The sequence below is a fragment of the Mustelus asterias genome, unplaced genomic scaffold (assembly GCF_964213995.1).
Source record: "Mustelus asterias unplaced genomic scaffold, sMusAst1.hap1.1 HAP1_SCAFFOLD_331, whole genome shotgun sequence".
Lineage (NCBI taxonomy): Eukaryota > Metazoa > Chordata > Chondrichthyes > Carcharhiniformes > Triakidae > Mustelus > Mustelus asterias.
In genome coordinates, this window is record NW_027590293.1 from 120,073 (window position 1) to 136,206 (window position 16,134).

Below are 16,134 nucleotides of genomic sequence, written 5' to 3' on the forward strand. Positions count from 1 at the left end.
GGACAAATGTGAGGTAATGCAGTTTGGAAGGTCTAATACAGATAGGAAATATACAGTAAATGGCAGAACCTTTAACAATATTGATAGGCAGAGGGATCTGGGTGTACAGGTACACAGATTACTGAAAGTGGCAATGCAGATGGAGAAGGTCATCAAGAAGGTATACGGCTTGCTTACCTTCATCGGCTGGGGCATTGAGTTTAAAATTGGCAAGCCATGTTGCAGCTTTATAGAACCTTAGTTAGGCCGCACTTGGAATATAGTGTTCAATTCTGGTCGCCACACTACCAGAAGGAAGGCTTTGGAGAGGGTCCAGAAAAGATTTACCAGGATGTTGCCTGGTATGGAGGGCATTAGCTTTGAGGAGAGGTTGGAGAAACTTGGTTTGTTCTCACTTGAGCGATGGAGGTTGAGGGGAGACCTGATAGAAGTCTACAAGATTATGAGAGGCATGGAAAGAGTGGATTGTCAGAAGCTTTTTCCCAGGGTGGAAGAGTCAATTACTGTGGGGAATAGGTTTAAGGTGCGAGGGGTAAAGTTTAAAAGAGATGTACGAGGCAGATGTTTTACACAGAGAGTGGTGGGTGCCTGGTATTCATTGCCGGGGGAGGTAGTGGAAGCAGATACGGTCTTGACTTTTAAGCGACGTCTTGACAAGTACATGAATGAGATGGGAATAGAGGGATATGGTCCCTGGGAGGGTAGTGGGTTTTAGTTAAGTCGGGCAGTATGGTCGGTGCAGGCTTGGAGGGCCGAACGGCCAGTTCCTGTGCTGCAATTTTCTTTGTTCTTAGTACACAGGGCCAATTTATCTTTCTAGGGGTGAGTGTGTCTGAGAGGTATGCAACTGGAAAACATTTTCCATTCACCTCCTGCATTGCTGCAGTACATATAGATATCGTTCTCACTCTGCCAGCAGGGCTGTGGGATTAATTGGACAAATCTTAAAGACAGCCCGACTGGGCAGGATGTGCCAAGTGGTTTCCATCTGTGATGTATCATTCCATAAAACAGCATCAGGAGAAACAAAGTGCAAGAAACCAGTCTCTGTGGGACTTACCCAACCAGTGTGAGCACCTTCAGGAGAGCAGAGAGAGGAGAGGAAACCAGTGGGAAAAGTTTTTAAAACTCGGGGTATTCCCACAGGAGAGCACTGGTTTAAATTAATTTTAGAAATAGAGAATGGCAGCGCACAAATTCCGAGGAATGCATTTTTAAAAATTAATTGATCTTAATTGCACAAGATAATTTTCTATTATTGTCTTTGATTGACAATGACGCCATTAATTCCCAGGTGCCCCTGCGGGTGTGAAAGTGTCCTATTCATTCCACAGGAGCCTATTGCGCAGGCGCGGTGCTATATCTGGAGCGTGCGCAGTGTCACTTTGCCCAGAGCCCCATGAATGCGGGAGATGCTTTTTTCAACGGGTGAGTCGGTGGGGCTGCGGGAGAAATGGAGCCGGGAGTCGGGGTAGGGCGGGAGCTCTGGCTTCACAAACACCCGCTGTAGGCCGCACGGCCCGAATAGACCCTGCAGGTCCCGGGTTTACAGCTCCCAGGCTTTTATCCCGGGAACAGGCCCCGGTTATCGTCCGCCATCTTGTTTCAGCGGGGAAGGAGAGCGCATGCGCTGCTGTCGGTGGCGGGTCACAATGGGCGTGGTTTCAGGGGCTGGTTCAGAACCTCTGTCTTCAGAGGGACAATAGAATCATAGAAACCCTACAGCACAGAAAGAGGCCATTCGGCCCATCGAGTCTGCACCGACCACAATCCCACCCAGGCCCTACCCCCATATCCCTACATATTTTACCCGCTAATCCTTCGAATTTATGCATCCCAGGACACTAAGTGGCAATTTGTTTTAGCATAGCCAATCGACCTAACCCGCACATCTTTGGACCGTGGGAGGAAACCGGACCACCTGGAGGAAACCCACGCAGAGAGGGGTGGGTCAGGATGGCGACTTCCTCGTGAACCTGCTCCTGGGCCTGGCGAAGCGTGCCATTTATCGGTCCAGGCAGCGGGCGATCGAGGGGGCCGTCCACCCTGACTGTCTGCCCCTCTACTGCGGCTACGTTCGTGGCCAGGTGTCACTGGAGAGGGAGCATGTGGTGTCCACGGGCGCGGTTGACGCCTTCCGCCCCCGTTGGGCACTGCAGGTGTTGGGGTGCGTTATCGACCCTAATAATCACACTTTGATTTGATGTTTTTAAGTTTCCTTTGTACTTTGATTTTTGTTCGGGCTGTTCCCCCTCCTTTTGGGGAGCTGCCCCTTTTACTTTGTCCTGATTTAACTTGAGTTTGTTTATTTGGTTTGGCCTTAAAAGAGGCCAACATCTGTGAGTAAAACACTTTATTTTCTCCCCCTTTCCATTTCTTTTCTCATTCTGGGGGAAATTGGGGACTTGCAGCAACTGAAGGGAAAGGAAGTGAATCCAGTCGGTATGTTCCACACATTGTTAGTCCAGTCAGATCGACATATATCTGTCTGGCAGCCTGCATGGAGATTTCCAGCTCTCTCTGTCCAGGACAGGAAGCAGTGAGCATGGATCTGTCAATCAGCACCTACAGGAGAATTGGGAGGGTGAATATTAGATACAGCAGAGTGAGAATGGAGGGAGAGTGTGTGGGATGGAGATTTGCAGCTCTTGGGGAATGAGAGTGGAAATAATGTTCCATGGAAACTCGAATTGTCTGTTCTGAATTTCTATCCTGTACTGTCAGTGATAACCTTTGTAAACTCCTTTTACAGGATATCAGAAGTTGAGGATTTTACAGACAGAAATCTCAAACCAAACATCACATCAACATCTGACAGAGTCACTCAATTCATCGGGACCTGAATATCTTCGGTCTTTGAATCCAGAAGGAGAAATGTTTCTCTGTTCTGTCGGCTTTAGCAGTCTTTAAACATCAGTGTGACTGGAACAGGACTGACACACACACACACACACACACACAAAATCAACTGAGATTTTCCCATGCAGTGACTGTGGAAAGAGCTTCCCAGTTACACAGCCGTAAACAATATTGCACCATCACAGCAGGGCACTATAATCTTGTTCTGTGTGAGACTTCAACTGATGGTCAAACCTGGAGCAACACAAGGACACCTGCAACATGGAGAAACCGTGGAAATGTGGGGACTGTGGGAAGGGTTGCAAAACCCCCTCTGAGCTGCAAACCCATCGACGTATTCACACTGGAGAGAAGCCGTACACCTGTTCTGTGTGTGGGAAGGGATTCACTCGGTTATATCATCTGCAGCGACATCGACTGGTTCACACTGGAGAAAGAGCGTTCATCTGCTTTGAGTGTGGGAACGGATTCGCTCATTTACCCGATCTGCAGAGACACCAGCGCGTTCACACTGGAGAGAGACCATTCACCTGCTTGGTGTGTGGGAAAGGATTTATGCAGTTATCCAATCTGTCGAAACACAAAGTCACTCACAGCAATGAGAAACCCTTTAAATGCTCTGACTGTGGAAGTAGTTTCAAAAGCTCTCGGGAACTGATGATCCACCAGCGGATTCACACTGGGGAGAGACCGTTCAGCTGCTCTCACTGCACAAAGACATTTAGAACATCATCCCACCTGCGGGAGCACCAGCGAATTCACACCAGGGAGAGACCGTTCACCTGCTCTGTGTGTGGGAAGGGATTCACTCATTCATCCAGCCTGCTGAGTCACAATCTCACTCACACCCAGGAGAGACCCTTTAAATGCTCTGACTGTGGCAGTGGTTTCAAAAGTTCTCGGGATCTGGTTATACACCAGCGCATTCACACTGAGGAGAGACCGTTCAGCTGCTCTCACTGCACAAAGAGATTTAGAACGTCATCCAGCCTGCAGGAGCACCAGCGAGTTCACACTGGGGAGAGACCGTTCACCTGCTGTTTGTGTGGGAAGGGATTCACTCAGTCATCCAGCCTGCGGAGACACCAGCGAGTTCACAAATGATGACAGGTGTTGGATTCTGCTGTTATTGCTGCTATTAATCACATCCAGGACTGAACCATGTTCATTCTGACAGTTGGTGAAGTGGGAGGGTCGGACGGTTTCTTTCTGCTGGACTGGCCGGTCTCACAACTTTGCTTCCAGTGGGCTGATGCTCTTTGAGCCTGGGAGAGCACATTTCCACTGAAATGATCCACAAAAGCTGATGAAGGACATTTATTTTATCCTGGATAGTAAATAGTGTTTTTCCGACCACTACAGTTAGATCTGAAATAAATACAGAAAGGACTGGAAAAACGCAGCAGGTCTGGCAGCATCTCTGGAGAGAGAAACAGAGTTAATATTTCACACTACTGGATTGGAGTCAATCTAGTAAATCTCCTCTGAACTGCTTCCATGGTATTTATAAAATGGGACAGCACGGCAGCACAGTGGTTAGCACTGCTGCCTCACAACGCCAGGGACCCAGGTTCAATTCCAGCCTGGGTCACTGTCTGTGTGGAGTTTGTACATTCTCCCCGTGTCTGCGTGGGTTTCCTCTGGGTGCTCCGGTTTCCTCCCACAGTCCAAAGATGTGTGGGTTAGGTTGATTGGCCATGATAAATTGACCTTTAGTGTCAGGCGGACTGGCTGGAGTAAATGCATGTGGTTATGGGAATAGGGCCTGGATGGGATGGTGTTTGGTACAGACTCGATGGACAGAACGGCCTCTGTCTGTACTGTTGGGATTCTACAATCCTTTGTTTAATAGGAGACAAAAACTGCAGCCACTATTCAAGATGCAGTTTCAGCAACGCCCTGTATAACTGAAGCAGAACATCTTTACTTCAATGTTCAATTTCTCTCAGAATAAAGGACTGCATTCCATATGTAAGAATTTTGATTTGTTTGAACTAAGATTTATGGGGTTCGCTTGTTTACAACAACCTCCCTAATCATAAATCACCCAGGTTCCAGTGACTTAACCATTTGGCAAGAAAGAACACTTTAAATGGTGAATTCAGAAAGTTTATTCACCATTAAAAATGTAACAAGTCAGAAAGATAAAAAAGCAAAGTATCGATCAACAGTAAAGGAGAAAGCTTAACTTTAACTTCTCTCCATCCCTCTCAGACCAGGACATGAAGTGGTGGCTCTGAAAACACGGATAACTTGTAAAATCAACAGCTCCCAATACCTCTCTGTAGGGCACAGTGGTTAGCACTGCTGCCTCACAGCACCAGGGACCTGGCTTGGGTCACTGTCTGTACAGAGTCTGCATATTCTCCCCCTGTCTGTGTGGGTTTTCTCCCACAGACCGAAGGACTTGCTGGTTAGATACATTGAGCATGCTAAATTCTCCCTCAGTTTACCCGAACAGGCGCCAGAGTGTGGTGACTGGGGGATTTTCAGAGTAACTTCATTGCAGTGTGAAAGGAAGCCGATGTGTGACACTAATAAATAAACTTAAAAACACCTTGAACTTTTAAAACTTTTGCCAAATTTGTTTCTTGAATCCCCTTTTTTATACTTTCAAAATGTAGAAAGCCCAGCTCAGCCAGTTGTTGGGAATTAGCCAATTGGTCTATAACTTGTCAATAATGAAACTGGTTTGGTTTTTAGCTAATTGCACAAATTGTCTGAATTTTGAGACAATTCTTTCTCTCAAACGATATCTCTTAGCTTGGGGTAGCCTGAGTGTTGACCAATAATTGGTTAATATCAGTCATTCAATGTTGAGACACCTTGAACAGGAGCCAATTCATTCCCTCCAGTCAATGTTAACAATGTTTTAAAGTTTATTTATTAATGTCACAAGTAGGCTGACATTAACACTGCAATGAAGTTACTGGGAAAATCCCTCCAGTTGCAACAATCCGGCATCTGTTCGGGTACACCGAGGGAGAATTTAGCATAGCCAATCCACCTAACCCGAATGTCCTTTGGACTTTGGGAACAAACTGGAGCACCCGGAGGAAACCCACGCAGACACGGGGAGAACGTGCAGACTCTGCAGTCACCCAAGCCGGGAATCGAACCCAGGTCCCTGGCACTGTGAGGCAGCAGTGCTAACCACTGTGGCACCGCGCCACGCTAACAAGTCTTGTTATCTGTTTTTTTCTATTCTGTTGGCCCCAGAAGGGAACGTCTTATAATCCTCACAGCATTTTAAACATTCTTTATATCTTTATAATTCGAAACGTTATAAACTTTTGTGTTCAAATTTACATTTCCAGCTTAACAACTGTATTAATGAATCATTTATTCTTTAATTGTCTCTCAATTCAGGCTGTCCATTTAACTAATCTCCTGCTTTACAATTGTGGGAACTTCACTCCACAAACAAGGGAGTCAAATGCATTGTGAAAAGCAGAATGTTCTTTATATAAATAAATAACAACGTTTAAAAATCATTGGCAAACAAAAGGAAACAGGAGCACTGGAACCAGCCTGGACTTGCAGACTGAAAGCCCGCACGTGCTCAGAAGGTTGAGAAGAACACTCTGTAACACTCCTCCTCCCCTTAAATTTCAATCCCCCATCAGGACAGAAATACAACAAAGTAATGTCTTTAACAATACGGAAGTCTGTCAGGAGCTTTGTGGTTGCATTGCAACCTGTACAATACCACTGGTAAATCTTGTCATGGTGGATCTGGAATGCGAGGTGAAGAGGTAGTTTGAGAATCTGTACATGAACATTCCTCTTCCACTCCCACAGCAGAGTCAACTGGCAAAGCTGGAAACACAGGAACCATTTCCTGGTGAACATCCACAGCAGCATGACCCTCTGCCATGTTCTCAGTAATGGTTGCTGACTCTGAAACTGTTCCTGACTCGGGGTCACACCGCAAACGAATATGGTCTTGGTGGCTATGCTTAAAATTTCCACATTTAACTGGTTCCCATAAATCCTCAATTATAAAGCAAAATAGACATAAGTTTCCGGGCGATTTAAAAACAAATGAACTGTCTGCTGAAAGGGTTAACTTTTCTACAGAACCTAAAGGAGTGGGGAGTGAGCAGCAAAAACTTGGCACACAATTACATCACTTTACATAATTTTAAAAATCTTCTCTAACAACAAAACAATCTTAATTTTAAACTTCATCTATTATTCTTTTTGTTTTCTTCCTCATCCGAATAATTTTAATTTGATCAGTTTTTGTTTGGGACGGGTAACTTCTGTTCTTTATAAACTGATTCACTCGTTTTGTTAGTTCGACATGAGAATCAGAACCCAGCCTTTATCATCCTTATCCTTTTTCTCCTTCTGCCACCACTCCCTCTGTTTTGCGGGAGGGTCGTGGGGATTCCAATCAGAACTAATCATTTTATCATAAAAGTAAAATACTGTGGATGCTGGAATCTGAAACAAAAACAGAAAATGCTGGAAAGTCTCAGCAGGTCTGACAGCATCTGTGGAGAGAGAATAGACCAATGCTTCGAGTCTGGATGACCCTTCATAAGAGCACTTCTGAAGTGTCATCCAGACTCAAAACGTTGGCTCTATTCTCTTATCATTGTATTGATAAGTTTCTTAGATTTAGTTTCCAAATGGCAGGTAAGAGACCTGTCCGGTCCCCACTCGAACTCAGGTTTTTCACTGGCTATGCTTGGGTAAGATTATAACCATTAGAATCTACTCTGAGGTCCGCTTTTCAGTCCAGTGCTACTTGGAGTATACCGTCACTTCACCGACTATCAGGTCATAAATATATGATAAAATAATTCAAATAATGCCTGAGAACGCTCTGAACCAACTACCTATCATCGTTTGTTGATTGGTCAGACCCCCTTTTTACAGATTCAAGTATCTCAGCCGCTGAACACCAGCCAGTCCTGGAATAAGTTTAATTCTAACTCATTCGGAGTAAATATTCTCACCAGGTCCTGTGTCGGGGCCCTGCTAAGCAGCTTTAATGGTCCGTGATTGCAGAAACTGAGCAGTCACAGGAATATGGTCAAGATAGTCCAGTCCCATAATGCCTCACATTCAATCCTTCAATTATAACAGAATATGTGGCTGTATGTAGCTGCCTCGGCCATGGTCAACCCCAACACTGCCTTCCTGAACTGCTACAATGCCTGAGGTGTAGGCACACCCACAGTGCTGTTAGGGAGGGATTTCCAGCTACACATTCCAGGCTTTCACTAACTGTTGGTGGATACCAGATTGATATATTCCATTCAACCACACCCAAGGTGAGTTATTGCAATTTCTTTATTGTCCAGGACAATATATTCACAATATCTTTAAAACAGAAATTAAACATTCCCATTTAATTTCAGGTATTAACATATTCTGTTAGTTTGTTCTTTATTGTCAATGTCTGGCTGAGGTTGTTCCCCTTGGAGCAAAGGAGGTTGAGGGGAGATTTGATAGAGGTGGGCAAGATTCTGACAGGTTTAGATAAGGTGGACAAAGAAAAGCTGTTCCCATTAGCTGATGGGACAAGGACGAGGAGGGTGCAGATTTTGGTTCAGATATGTGGGATGGGATGGGGGGAGGGGAGGGGGCAATGTGAGGAAGAATATTTTGATGCTGTGAATGGTAATGACCTGGAACTCGCTGCCTACAAGGGTGGAGGAAGTGGAGACAATAAACAATTACAAAGGAAATTGGATGGGCATTTGGGGGGGTTTCAAACAGAAATGCTGACTAAATATCTCTGAACTTCCTCACACCAGCCACTGGAGGCAAAATCGTGAGACCGGCCAGTCCCGCAGAAACCCTCACCCCTCCGCATTGACCAACTGTGAGAATGAACAAAATGCAGTCCTGGATGTAATTGAGAGCAGAAACAATAACAGCAGAATCCAACCCCTGGAATCACTCGTGAATTTGCTGGTGTCTCAGCAGCTGGGATGAAACTCTGAATCCCTTCCCACACACAGAGCAGGTGAATGCTCTCTCCCCAGTGTGAACTCGCTGGTGTGTCTGCAGGCTGGATGAGTTAGTGAATCCCTTCTCACACAGGGCAGGTGAATGGCCTCTTCCCAGTGTGAACTCGCTGGTGTGTCTGCAGGGTGGATGACTGACTGAATCCCTTCCCACACTGAGAGCAGGTGAATGGCCTCTCCCCAGTGTGACTGCGTCGATGAATTTCCAGCCGAGATGGGCACATGTATCCCTTCCCACAGTCCCCACATTTCCACAGTTTCCCCATGGTTCGGGTCCTTGTGACTCTGTAGTTTAAACAATCAGTTAAATCTTACACAGACCATGGGTACAATCTCTCCCCGCTGTGAATGCTGCGATGTATTTTCAAGCTGTGTTACTGGTTAAAGCTCTTTCCACACTCAGTGCACTGGAGCACTCTTACTCAGGTGTGAGTGTGTCTTGGTGCTTTTCCAGTCACACAGATACTTAAAATCTTCAGAAGCTGACAGAACAGAAAAATATTTCTCCTTCTAGATTCAAAGGTCAGTGATATTCAGGTCCCAATGAATTGAGTGACTCTGTCAGATGTTGATGTGACATTTGGTTTGAGATTTCTGTCTGTAAATTCTCACCTTCTGATATTCTGTAAAAGGAATTTACAAAAGTCATCAGTGTCAGTACAGGATAGAAATTCAGAACAGACAATTCAAGTTTCTGTGGAACATTCTTTTCTCTCTCATTCCCCAAAAGCTGTCAATCTCCATCCCACACACTCTCCCTCCATTCTCACTCTGCTGTATCTAATATTCACCCTCCCAATTCTCCTGAAGGTGCTGATTGAGGCAGATTGACAGATCCATGCTCACTGCTTCCTGTCCTGGACACAGAGAGCTGGAAATCTCCATGCAGGCGGCCAGACAGATATATGTCTATCTGACTGGACTAACAATGTGTGGAATGTACAGACTGGACTCACTTCCTTTCCCTTCAGTGGTGAAGGGCAGACAAGTCACCAGGACCCAATGAACTGCACGCTAGGCTTTTAATGGTGGTTGCTGAAGAGATAGTGGAGAATTTTGTTGAAATTTTTCATAACTTGCTCGATTCCGGGAGAGTATCAGAAGATTGGCAATCAGCCAATGTGACTCCCTTGGTCAAAAAGGGAGAAAGGCAGAAGGCAGGGAACTATAGGCCAGTTAATTTAATATCTATTATTGGCAAGACGCTGGAGTCAATAATCAAAGAGCAAATAGCTAATCATTTAGGAAAGCTGAATATAATCAAACCTCATCAACATGGTTCTATGAAAGATAAATTATGTTTGACAAATTTGCTTGAATTGTTTGAGGATGTGAGAAGGAGGGTAGATCGAGAGAAATCTGTACTTGTAGTTTATTTAAAAAGGGCGCCACAGTGGTTAGCACTGCTGCTTCACAGTGCCAGGGACCCGGGTTCAATCCCGGCCTTGGGTGACAGTCTGTGTGGAGTATGCGCATTCTCTCCATGTCTGTGTGGATTTCTGAGTTCTCCAGGTTCTTCCCACAGTCCAAAGATGTGCGGGTTAGGTTGATTGGCCGTGCTAAAATTGCCCCTTAGTGTCCTGGGATGCGTAGATTAGAGGGACTAGCGGGTAAAATATGTGGGGATATGAGGGTAGGGCCTGGGTGGGATTGTGGTTGGTGCAGACTCGATGAGCCGAATGGCCTCTTTCTGTACTGTAGAGTTTCTATGGTTTCTATGATTTCCATGATTGGCCATGCTAAATTGCCCCTTCGTGTCCCAATAGATGTAGATTAGGTGGATTAATGGGGTAAAAATGTTGGGCTACAGGGATAGGGGCTGGGAAAGATGAGTCGAGCATTGGGGAAGATGCAATAAAGTCACCCCTCTGTCTTCAAAACCTGGCAAATGGAGTTTAAAGTGGGGAAGTGTGAGGTCATGTATTTCAGTAGGAGGAATCAACAGGGAGATTACCTAAATGGAGAGAGGCTGCCGGTGAGTGAAGTACAGAGGGATCTTGGTGTTCTTGTGCATGAATCACAAAAAGCTAGCAGGCAGGTTCACACAAGGTAAGAAGGAAAATGGCATTTTGGCTTTTATTGCAAAGGGGTTTGAGTTTAAAAACAGGGAGGTTTTGTTGCAACTGTATAGTGTGTTGGTGATACCTCATCTGGGATAATGCATACAGTTTTGATCCCCTTACCTAAACAAGGATATAGTGATATTGGACACAGTCCAAAGGAAATTCACCAGGCTAATTCCTGGGAGAGGAGGGTTGTCCTATCAAGAGGGAGTAAATTGTCAAGGTCTGTGTTCCTTGAGGTTTTGAAGACAAAGGAGTTATTGAAACATATAAGATCCTGAGGGGGCTTGACAGGGTAGATGGTGAGATATTTTCACGAGTGGGAGAGTCTCAAACAAAATAAAGGGTCAGTCATTTAAAACTGAGGTGTGCAGAAATTTCTTCTCACAGAGGATGATGAAGCTCTGGAATTCTCTGCCCCAAAGGGTGGTGGAGGCTGGATCGTTAGAAGTATTTAAAGTGGAGGTGGATAAATATTTGATAGATCGGGGAATACAGGGCTATGGGGAAATGGCACAGAAAAGGAGTTGAAACCGGTATAAGTCAGCCATGATCGGATTGAATAGCGGGACAGGCTTCAAGGGCCTGGTGGCCGCTCCTGCTTCTATTTCTCGTGATCAGTTGCTGCAAGTCAACAATTTCTCCCAGAATGAGAAACAAAATGGAAAGGGTGAGAAAAGAAAGTGTTTTACTCACAGATGTTGAAGACAGGAGGAAGTTTGAGCCTGTCTGAAGCTCAATCTTCATTCAGAGAGAGAGCAGCAGCTTTGCTGGGCAGGAATGAGCAGCTGAACAAGCTCATTGTCCACTTCCGCATTCAGACAATGGGGAAGCGCTGATTGGCTGGAGGACGCGAGTACGTCCGGTCCTCCAGAGTTCCCATTGGTCAATCCCCCGCAGACAGACAATGAAGGGCGGAGAACCACGTGGGGTGGGCGGGACTTTGCCCTCCAACCGCGCTGAGCTGTTGTCCAATGGGAAAGGCTGGAAGACCCGGACAGACAATGGTCAGTGCGCCGGCTTTGTCCCGGGCCCCGCCCCACACCCGCACATGCGCATTCCCCCAAAACCCGCGCATTCCCCCAAAACCCGCACATGCGCACATCTGATTCACTTCCGCTCACCAGCTCCGGCCAATGGGAAGACTTGGAGGACCGGAAGGACCCTGGTCCTCCAGCCAATCAGAGCGCGGGCTTTGTGTGAATGAAGATTGGGCTTCAGACAGACTCAAACTTCCTCCTGTTGCAACCAAAAAGAGGCCAACATCTGTGAGTAAAACACTTTCTTTTCTCTTTCTGGGGGAAATTGGAGACTTGCAACAACTGAAGGGAAAGGAAGTGAATCCAGGGAGAGTGCAGACTCAGGAAAGGTTGGCCCAGGACTCTCTCTCTCTTAAAGAAATTTAAGAGAAACATAGAAGATAGGAGCAGGAGGAGGCCATTTGGCCCTTCGAGCCTGCTCTGCCATTCATTAAGATCATGGATGATCATCCAACTCAATAGTCTAATCCTGCTTTCTCCCCATAACCTTTGATCCCATTCACCCCAAGTGCTATATCTAGCTGCTTTTGAATACATTCAATGTTTTGGCATCAATTTCTTCCTGCGGTCATGAATTCCAGAGGCTCACCACTCTTTGGGTGAAGCAATGTCTCCTCACCTCCGTCCTAAATGGTCTACCCTGAATCCTCAGACTGTGACCCTTGGTTCTGGACTCCTCCACCATCAGAAACATCCTCCCTGCATCTATCCTGTCTCGACCTGTTAGAATTTTATAAGTCTCTGTGAGATCCCCCCTCATTCATCTGAACTCCAACGAAAACAATCCTAACCTCGTCAGTCTCTCCTCATATATCAGTCCCGCGATTCCCTGAATCAGCCTGGTAAACATTCTTTGCTCCCTCAGTTTGACACATTTATTTGTCTGGCTAAAAGGATGGTCTCTTTCCTAATGTTCACAATTAAAGGGCATCTTTCCCCAGGAGATGGCTGACATTTAAGGGGACAGTAAATTGATACAGGACAGAGATATGCCGAGTGTTGTTATATGGTACAGATTAGATATATTATTTATGTTTCTGTAAAAAAGTGCATTTACTGTTATTTCTTGTCTTGTAATATAATGCTGTAGCTATCTTATACATTTCCAGTCATCGAGTCATTACAGCACAGAAGGAGTCCATTCGGTAACTTGAGTCCATGCCGACATTCTGGATAACGTTCCAGTCCCATTCCCACTCTGTATCCCCATTCTCCTGAAAGTTTGTTTCCTTCAAGTGCCCATCCAGTTTCATTTTTAAATAGAATCCATAGACTTGTAATATGGAACTGTAGCTACATTATATATTTCCAGACATTTCTTCCCTCAGAGGGTTGTAAGTCTTTTGGATTTGTCTTCCACAGGGACCAGTGGAGGCTGAGGATCATTGAATATATTCGAGGATGAGTTGGACTGATTTTTCACTGACGGGCATTAATGGTTATGGGGAACAGACAAGAAGATGGAGCAAAAGCTCAGATGTGGGGGGATTTCTTCACTCAAGGATGTGGTGAAGCTTTGGAATTCTCAACTGTTGAGGACAGTGCAGCCTCAGTCATCAAGTATTTTCAGGGGAGAGATTGATTGGTTTCTAGATATTGAAAGTATCAATGGATATGGGTTTAGTGTGGGGAGAATGATGCTGAGGTAGATAAACGAATTATCTCATTGAATAGTTGAAAAGGCTCGATGGGCCAAATGGCCGACTGCAGCTCCTATTTGTTATGGTCTCTGTGTCCAGGACAGGAAGCAGTGAGCATGGATCTGTCAATCTGCCTCAATCAGCACCTTCAGGAGAATTGGGAGGGTGAATATTAGATACAGCAGAGTGAGAATGGAGGGAGAGTGTGTGGGATGGAGATTGACAGCTTTTGGGGAATGAGAGAGGAAAGAATGTTCCATAGAAACTAGAATTGTCTGTTCTGAATTTCTATCCTGTACTGACACTGATGACTTTTGCAAACTCATTTTGCAGGATATTGAAAGAGGAATCACAGACCGAAATCTCAAACATCACGTCTAGATCCGACAGAGTCATGTTCCTTGGGATCTGAATATCATTGGCCTTTGAATCTAGCATGAGAAATAATTGTCTGATCTGTCGATTTGAATAGATTTCAAATGTATGTGTGACTGGAAAAGCAGCAACACACTGCCACACTCGAGTGAGAGTGTTCCAGTGCACTGACTAAAAGGCTTTAACCAGTTACACCGCCTGAATAAATATCACACCATTCACAGCGGGGAGAGACTATACTCATATTGTGTGTGGACGAGGCTTTAACTGATTGTCCAAACAAGACAGAGGCAAGGACACCTGTACCATGGAGAAACCATGGAAATGTGCGGATTGTGGGAAGAGTTACAGATCCCCATCTCTGCTGGATGCTCATCGGCGCAGCCACACTGGGGAGAGGCCATTCATCTGCTCTCAGTGTGGGAAGGGATTCACTCTGTCATCCAGCCTGCAGAGACACCGGCGAGTTCACACTGGGGAGAGACCGTTCACCTGCTCTCAGTGTGGGAAGGGATTCACTCAGTTATCTACTCTGCAGACACACCAGCGCATTCACACTGGGGAGAGGCCATTCATCTGCTATCAGTGTGGGGAGGGATTCACTCAGTCATCCAACCTGCAGAGACACCAACGAGGTCACACTGGGGAGAAGCCATTCATCTGCTCTGTGTGTGGGGAGGGATTTAGTGAGTCATCCAACCTGCGGAGGCACCAGCGAGTTCACACTGGGGAGAGGCCATTCACCTGCTCCCTGTGTGGGAAGGGATTCACTCAGTTATCCGATCTGCAGACACACCAGCGAATTCACACTGGAGAGAAACCATTCATCTGCTCTCAGTGTGGGAAGGGATTTACTCGGTCATCCAGCTGGTGGAGACACCAGCGAGTTCACACTGGGGAGAGGCCATTTACCTGCTCTCAGTGTGGGAAGGGATTCAGAGTTTCATTCTTGCTGCTGAGACACCAACAAGTTCATGAGTGATTCCAGGGGTTGGATTCTGCTGTTATTGTTTCTGCTCTCAGTTACATCCAGGACTGCATTTTGTTCATTCTCACAGTTGGTCAATGGGGAGGGTCGGAGGGTTTCTTTCTGCTGGACTGGCCGGTCTCATGACTTTGCCTCCAGTGGGCTGATGCTCTTTGAGTCTTGTTGCGAATACCTGGTTTCAAATTTCACAAGGATCACAGAGTGACAGGGTGTTAGGAAGTTCAGAGATATTTAGTCAGCATTTCTGTTTGAAACCTCCCAAATGCCCATCCAATTTCCTTTGTAATTGTTTATTGTCTCCACTTCCTCCAACCTCGTAGACAGCGAGTTCCAGATCATTACCATTCACTCCATCAAAATATTCTTCCTCACATCCACCCCCCCCCCCCCCCCCCCCCCACTCTGCATCTCTGACCCAAACCTTAAATCTGTGTCCCCCTCGTCCTTGTCCCATCAGCTAATGGGAACAGCTTTTCTTTGTCCACCTTATCTAAACCTGTCAGAATCTTGTCCACCTCTATAAAATCTCCCCTCAACCTCCTTTGCTCCAAGGGGAACAACCCCAGTCTCACATTGACAATAAAGAACAAACTAACAGAATATGTTACTGCCTGAAATCAAATGGGAATGTTTAATTTCTGTTTTAAAGATATTGTGAATATATTGTCCTGGACAATAAAGGAATTGGAATAACTCACCTTGGGTGTGGTTGAATGGAATATATCAATCTGGTATCCACCGACAGTTCAGTTAAAGTCTGGATTTGTAGCTGGAAATCCCTCCCTAACAGCACTGTGGATGTACTTACACCTCAGGCATTGTAACAGTTCAGGAAGGCAGTGTTGGGGTTGACCATGGCCGAGGCAGCTACATACAGCCACATATTCTGTTATAATTGAAGGACTGCGGATTGAATGTGAGGCATTGTGGGACTGGACTATCTTGACCACATTCCTGTGACTGCTCAGTTTCTGCAATCACGGACCATTAAAGCTGCTCAGCAGGGCCCCTCTTATCAGCACACAGGCAGCTGCACTGAGTAACCGACTGCTAACGGAATAGGCTGGGATGTGGTGGAGATCAGAAAGTCCTGAGTATAGTGAGTCATTGTGATGTCACAAGGTCAGTTGTTATAAGGTGTCTGGTCCACATGATGAGATGGTGCAGAGCTGTCCATGAGCTGAT

General features: G+C 45.8%; 2 protein-coding genes and 1 pseudogene across 4 annotated transcripts in view; 1 reads left to right on the forward strand and 2 right to left on the reverse strand.

Moving 5' to 3' along the window:
• LOC144486400 (uncharacterized) overlaps positions 1 to 4,822 on the forward strand; it is a 67,567-nt gene extending 62,745 nt beyond the window's left edge. Inside the window, exons 1-2 of one of the 2 annotated variants that reach the window (XM_078204438.1) lie at positions 1,398 to 1,428; positions 2,753 to 4,822. In XM_078204438.1, the coding sequence (XP_078060564.1) occupies positions 3,121 to 3,963 (843 nt within the window). In that variant the 5' untranslated portion in view covers positions 1,398 to 1,428; positions 2,753 to 3,120 and the 3' untranslated portion in view covers positions 3,964 to 4,822. Of the gene's footprint in view, positions 1 to 1,397; positions 1,429 to 2,752 lie in introns of those variants that run through there. The other variant, XM_078204439.1, reaches the window with a different exon arrangement.
• Positions 1 to 16,134, reverse strand: part of LOC144486394 (uncharacterized) — a 159,061-nt gene that overhangs the window by 50,615 nt on the left and 92,312 nt on the right. The window contains 1 exon segment of the mRNA XM_078204430.1: positions 12,021 to 12,025. Within this exon segment, the coding sequence (XP_078060556.1) occupies positions 12,021 to 12,025 (5 nt within the window).
• Positions 8,773 to 11,699, reverse strand: LOC144486388 (uncharacterized; annotated as a pseudogene). The gene is made up of 2 exons (XR_013496256.1): positions 11,603 to 11,699; positions 8,773 to 9,466 (listed from the first exon to the last, which is right to left on the reverse strand). The product of XR_013496256.1 is annotated as an uncharacterized LOC144486388 (transcript).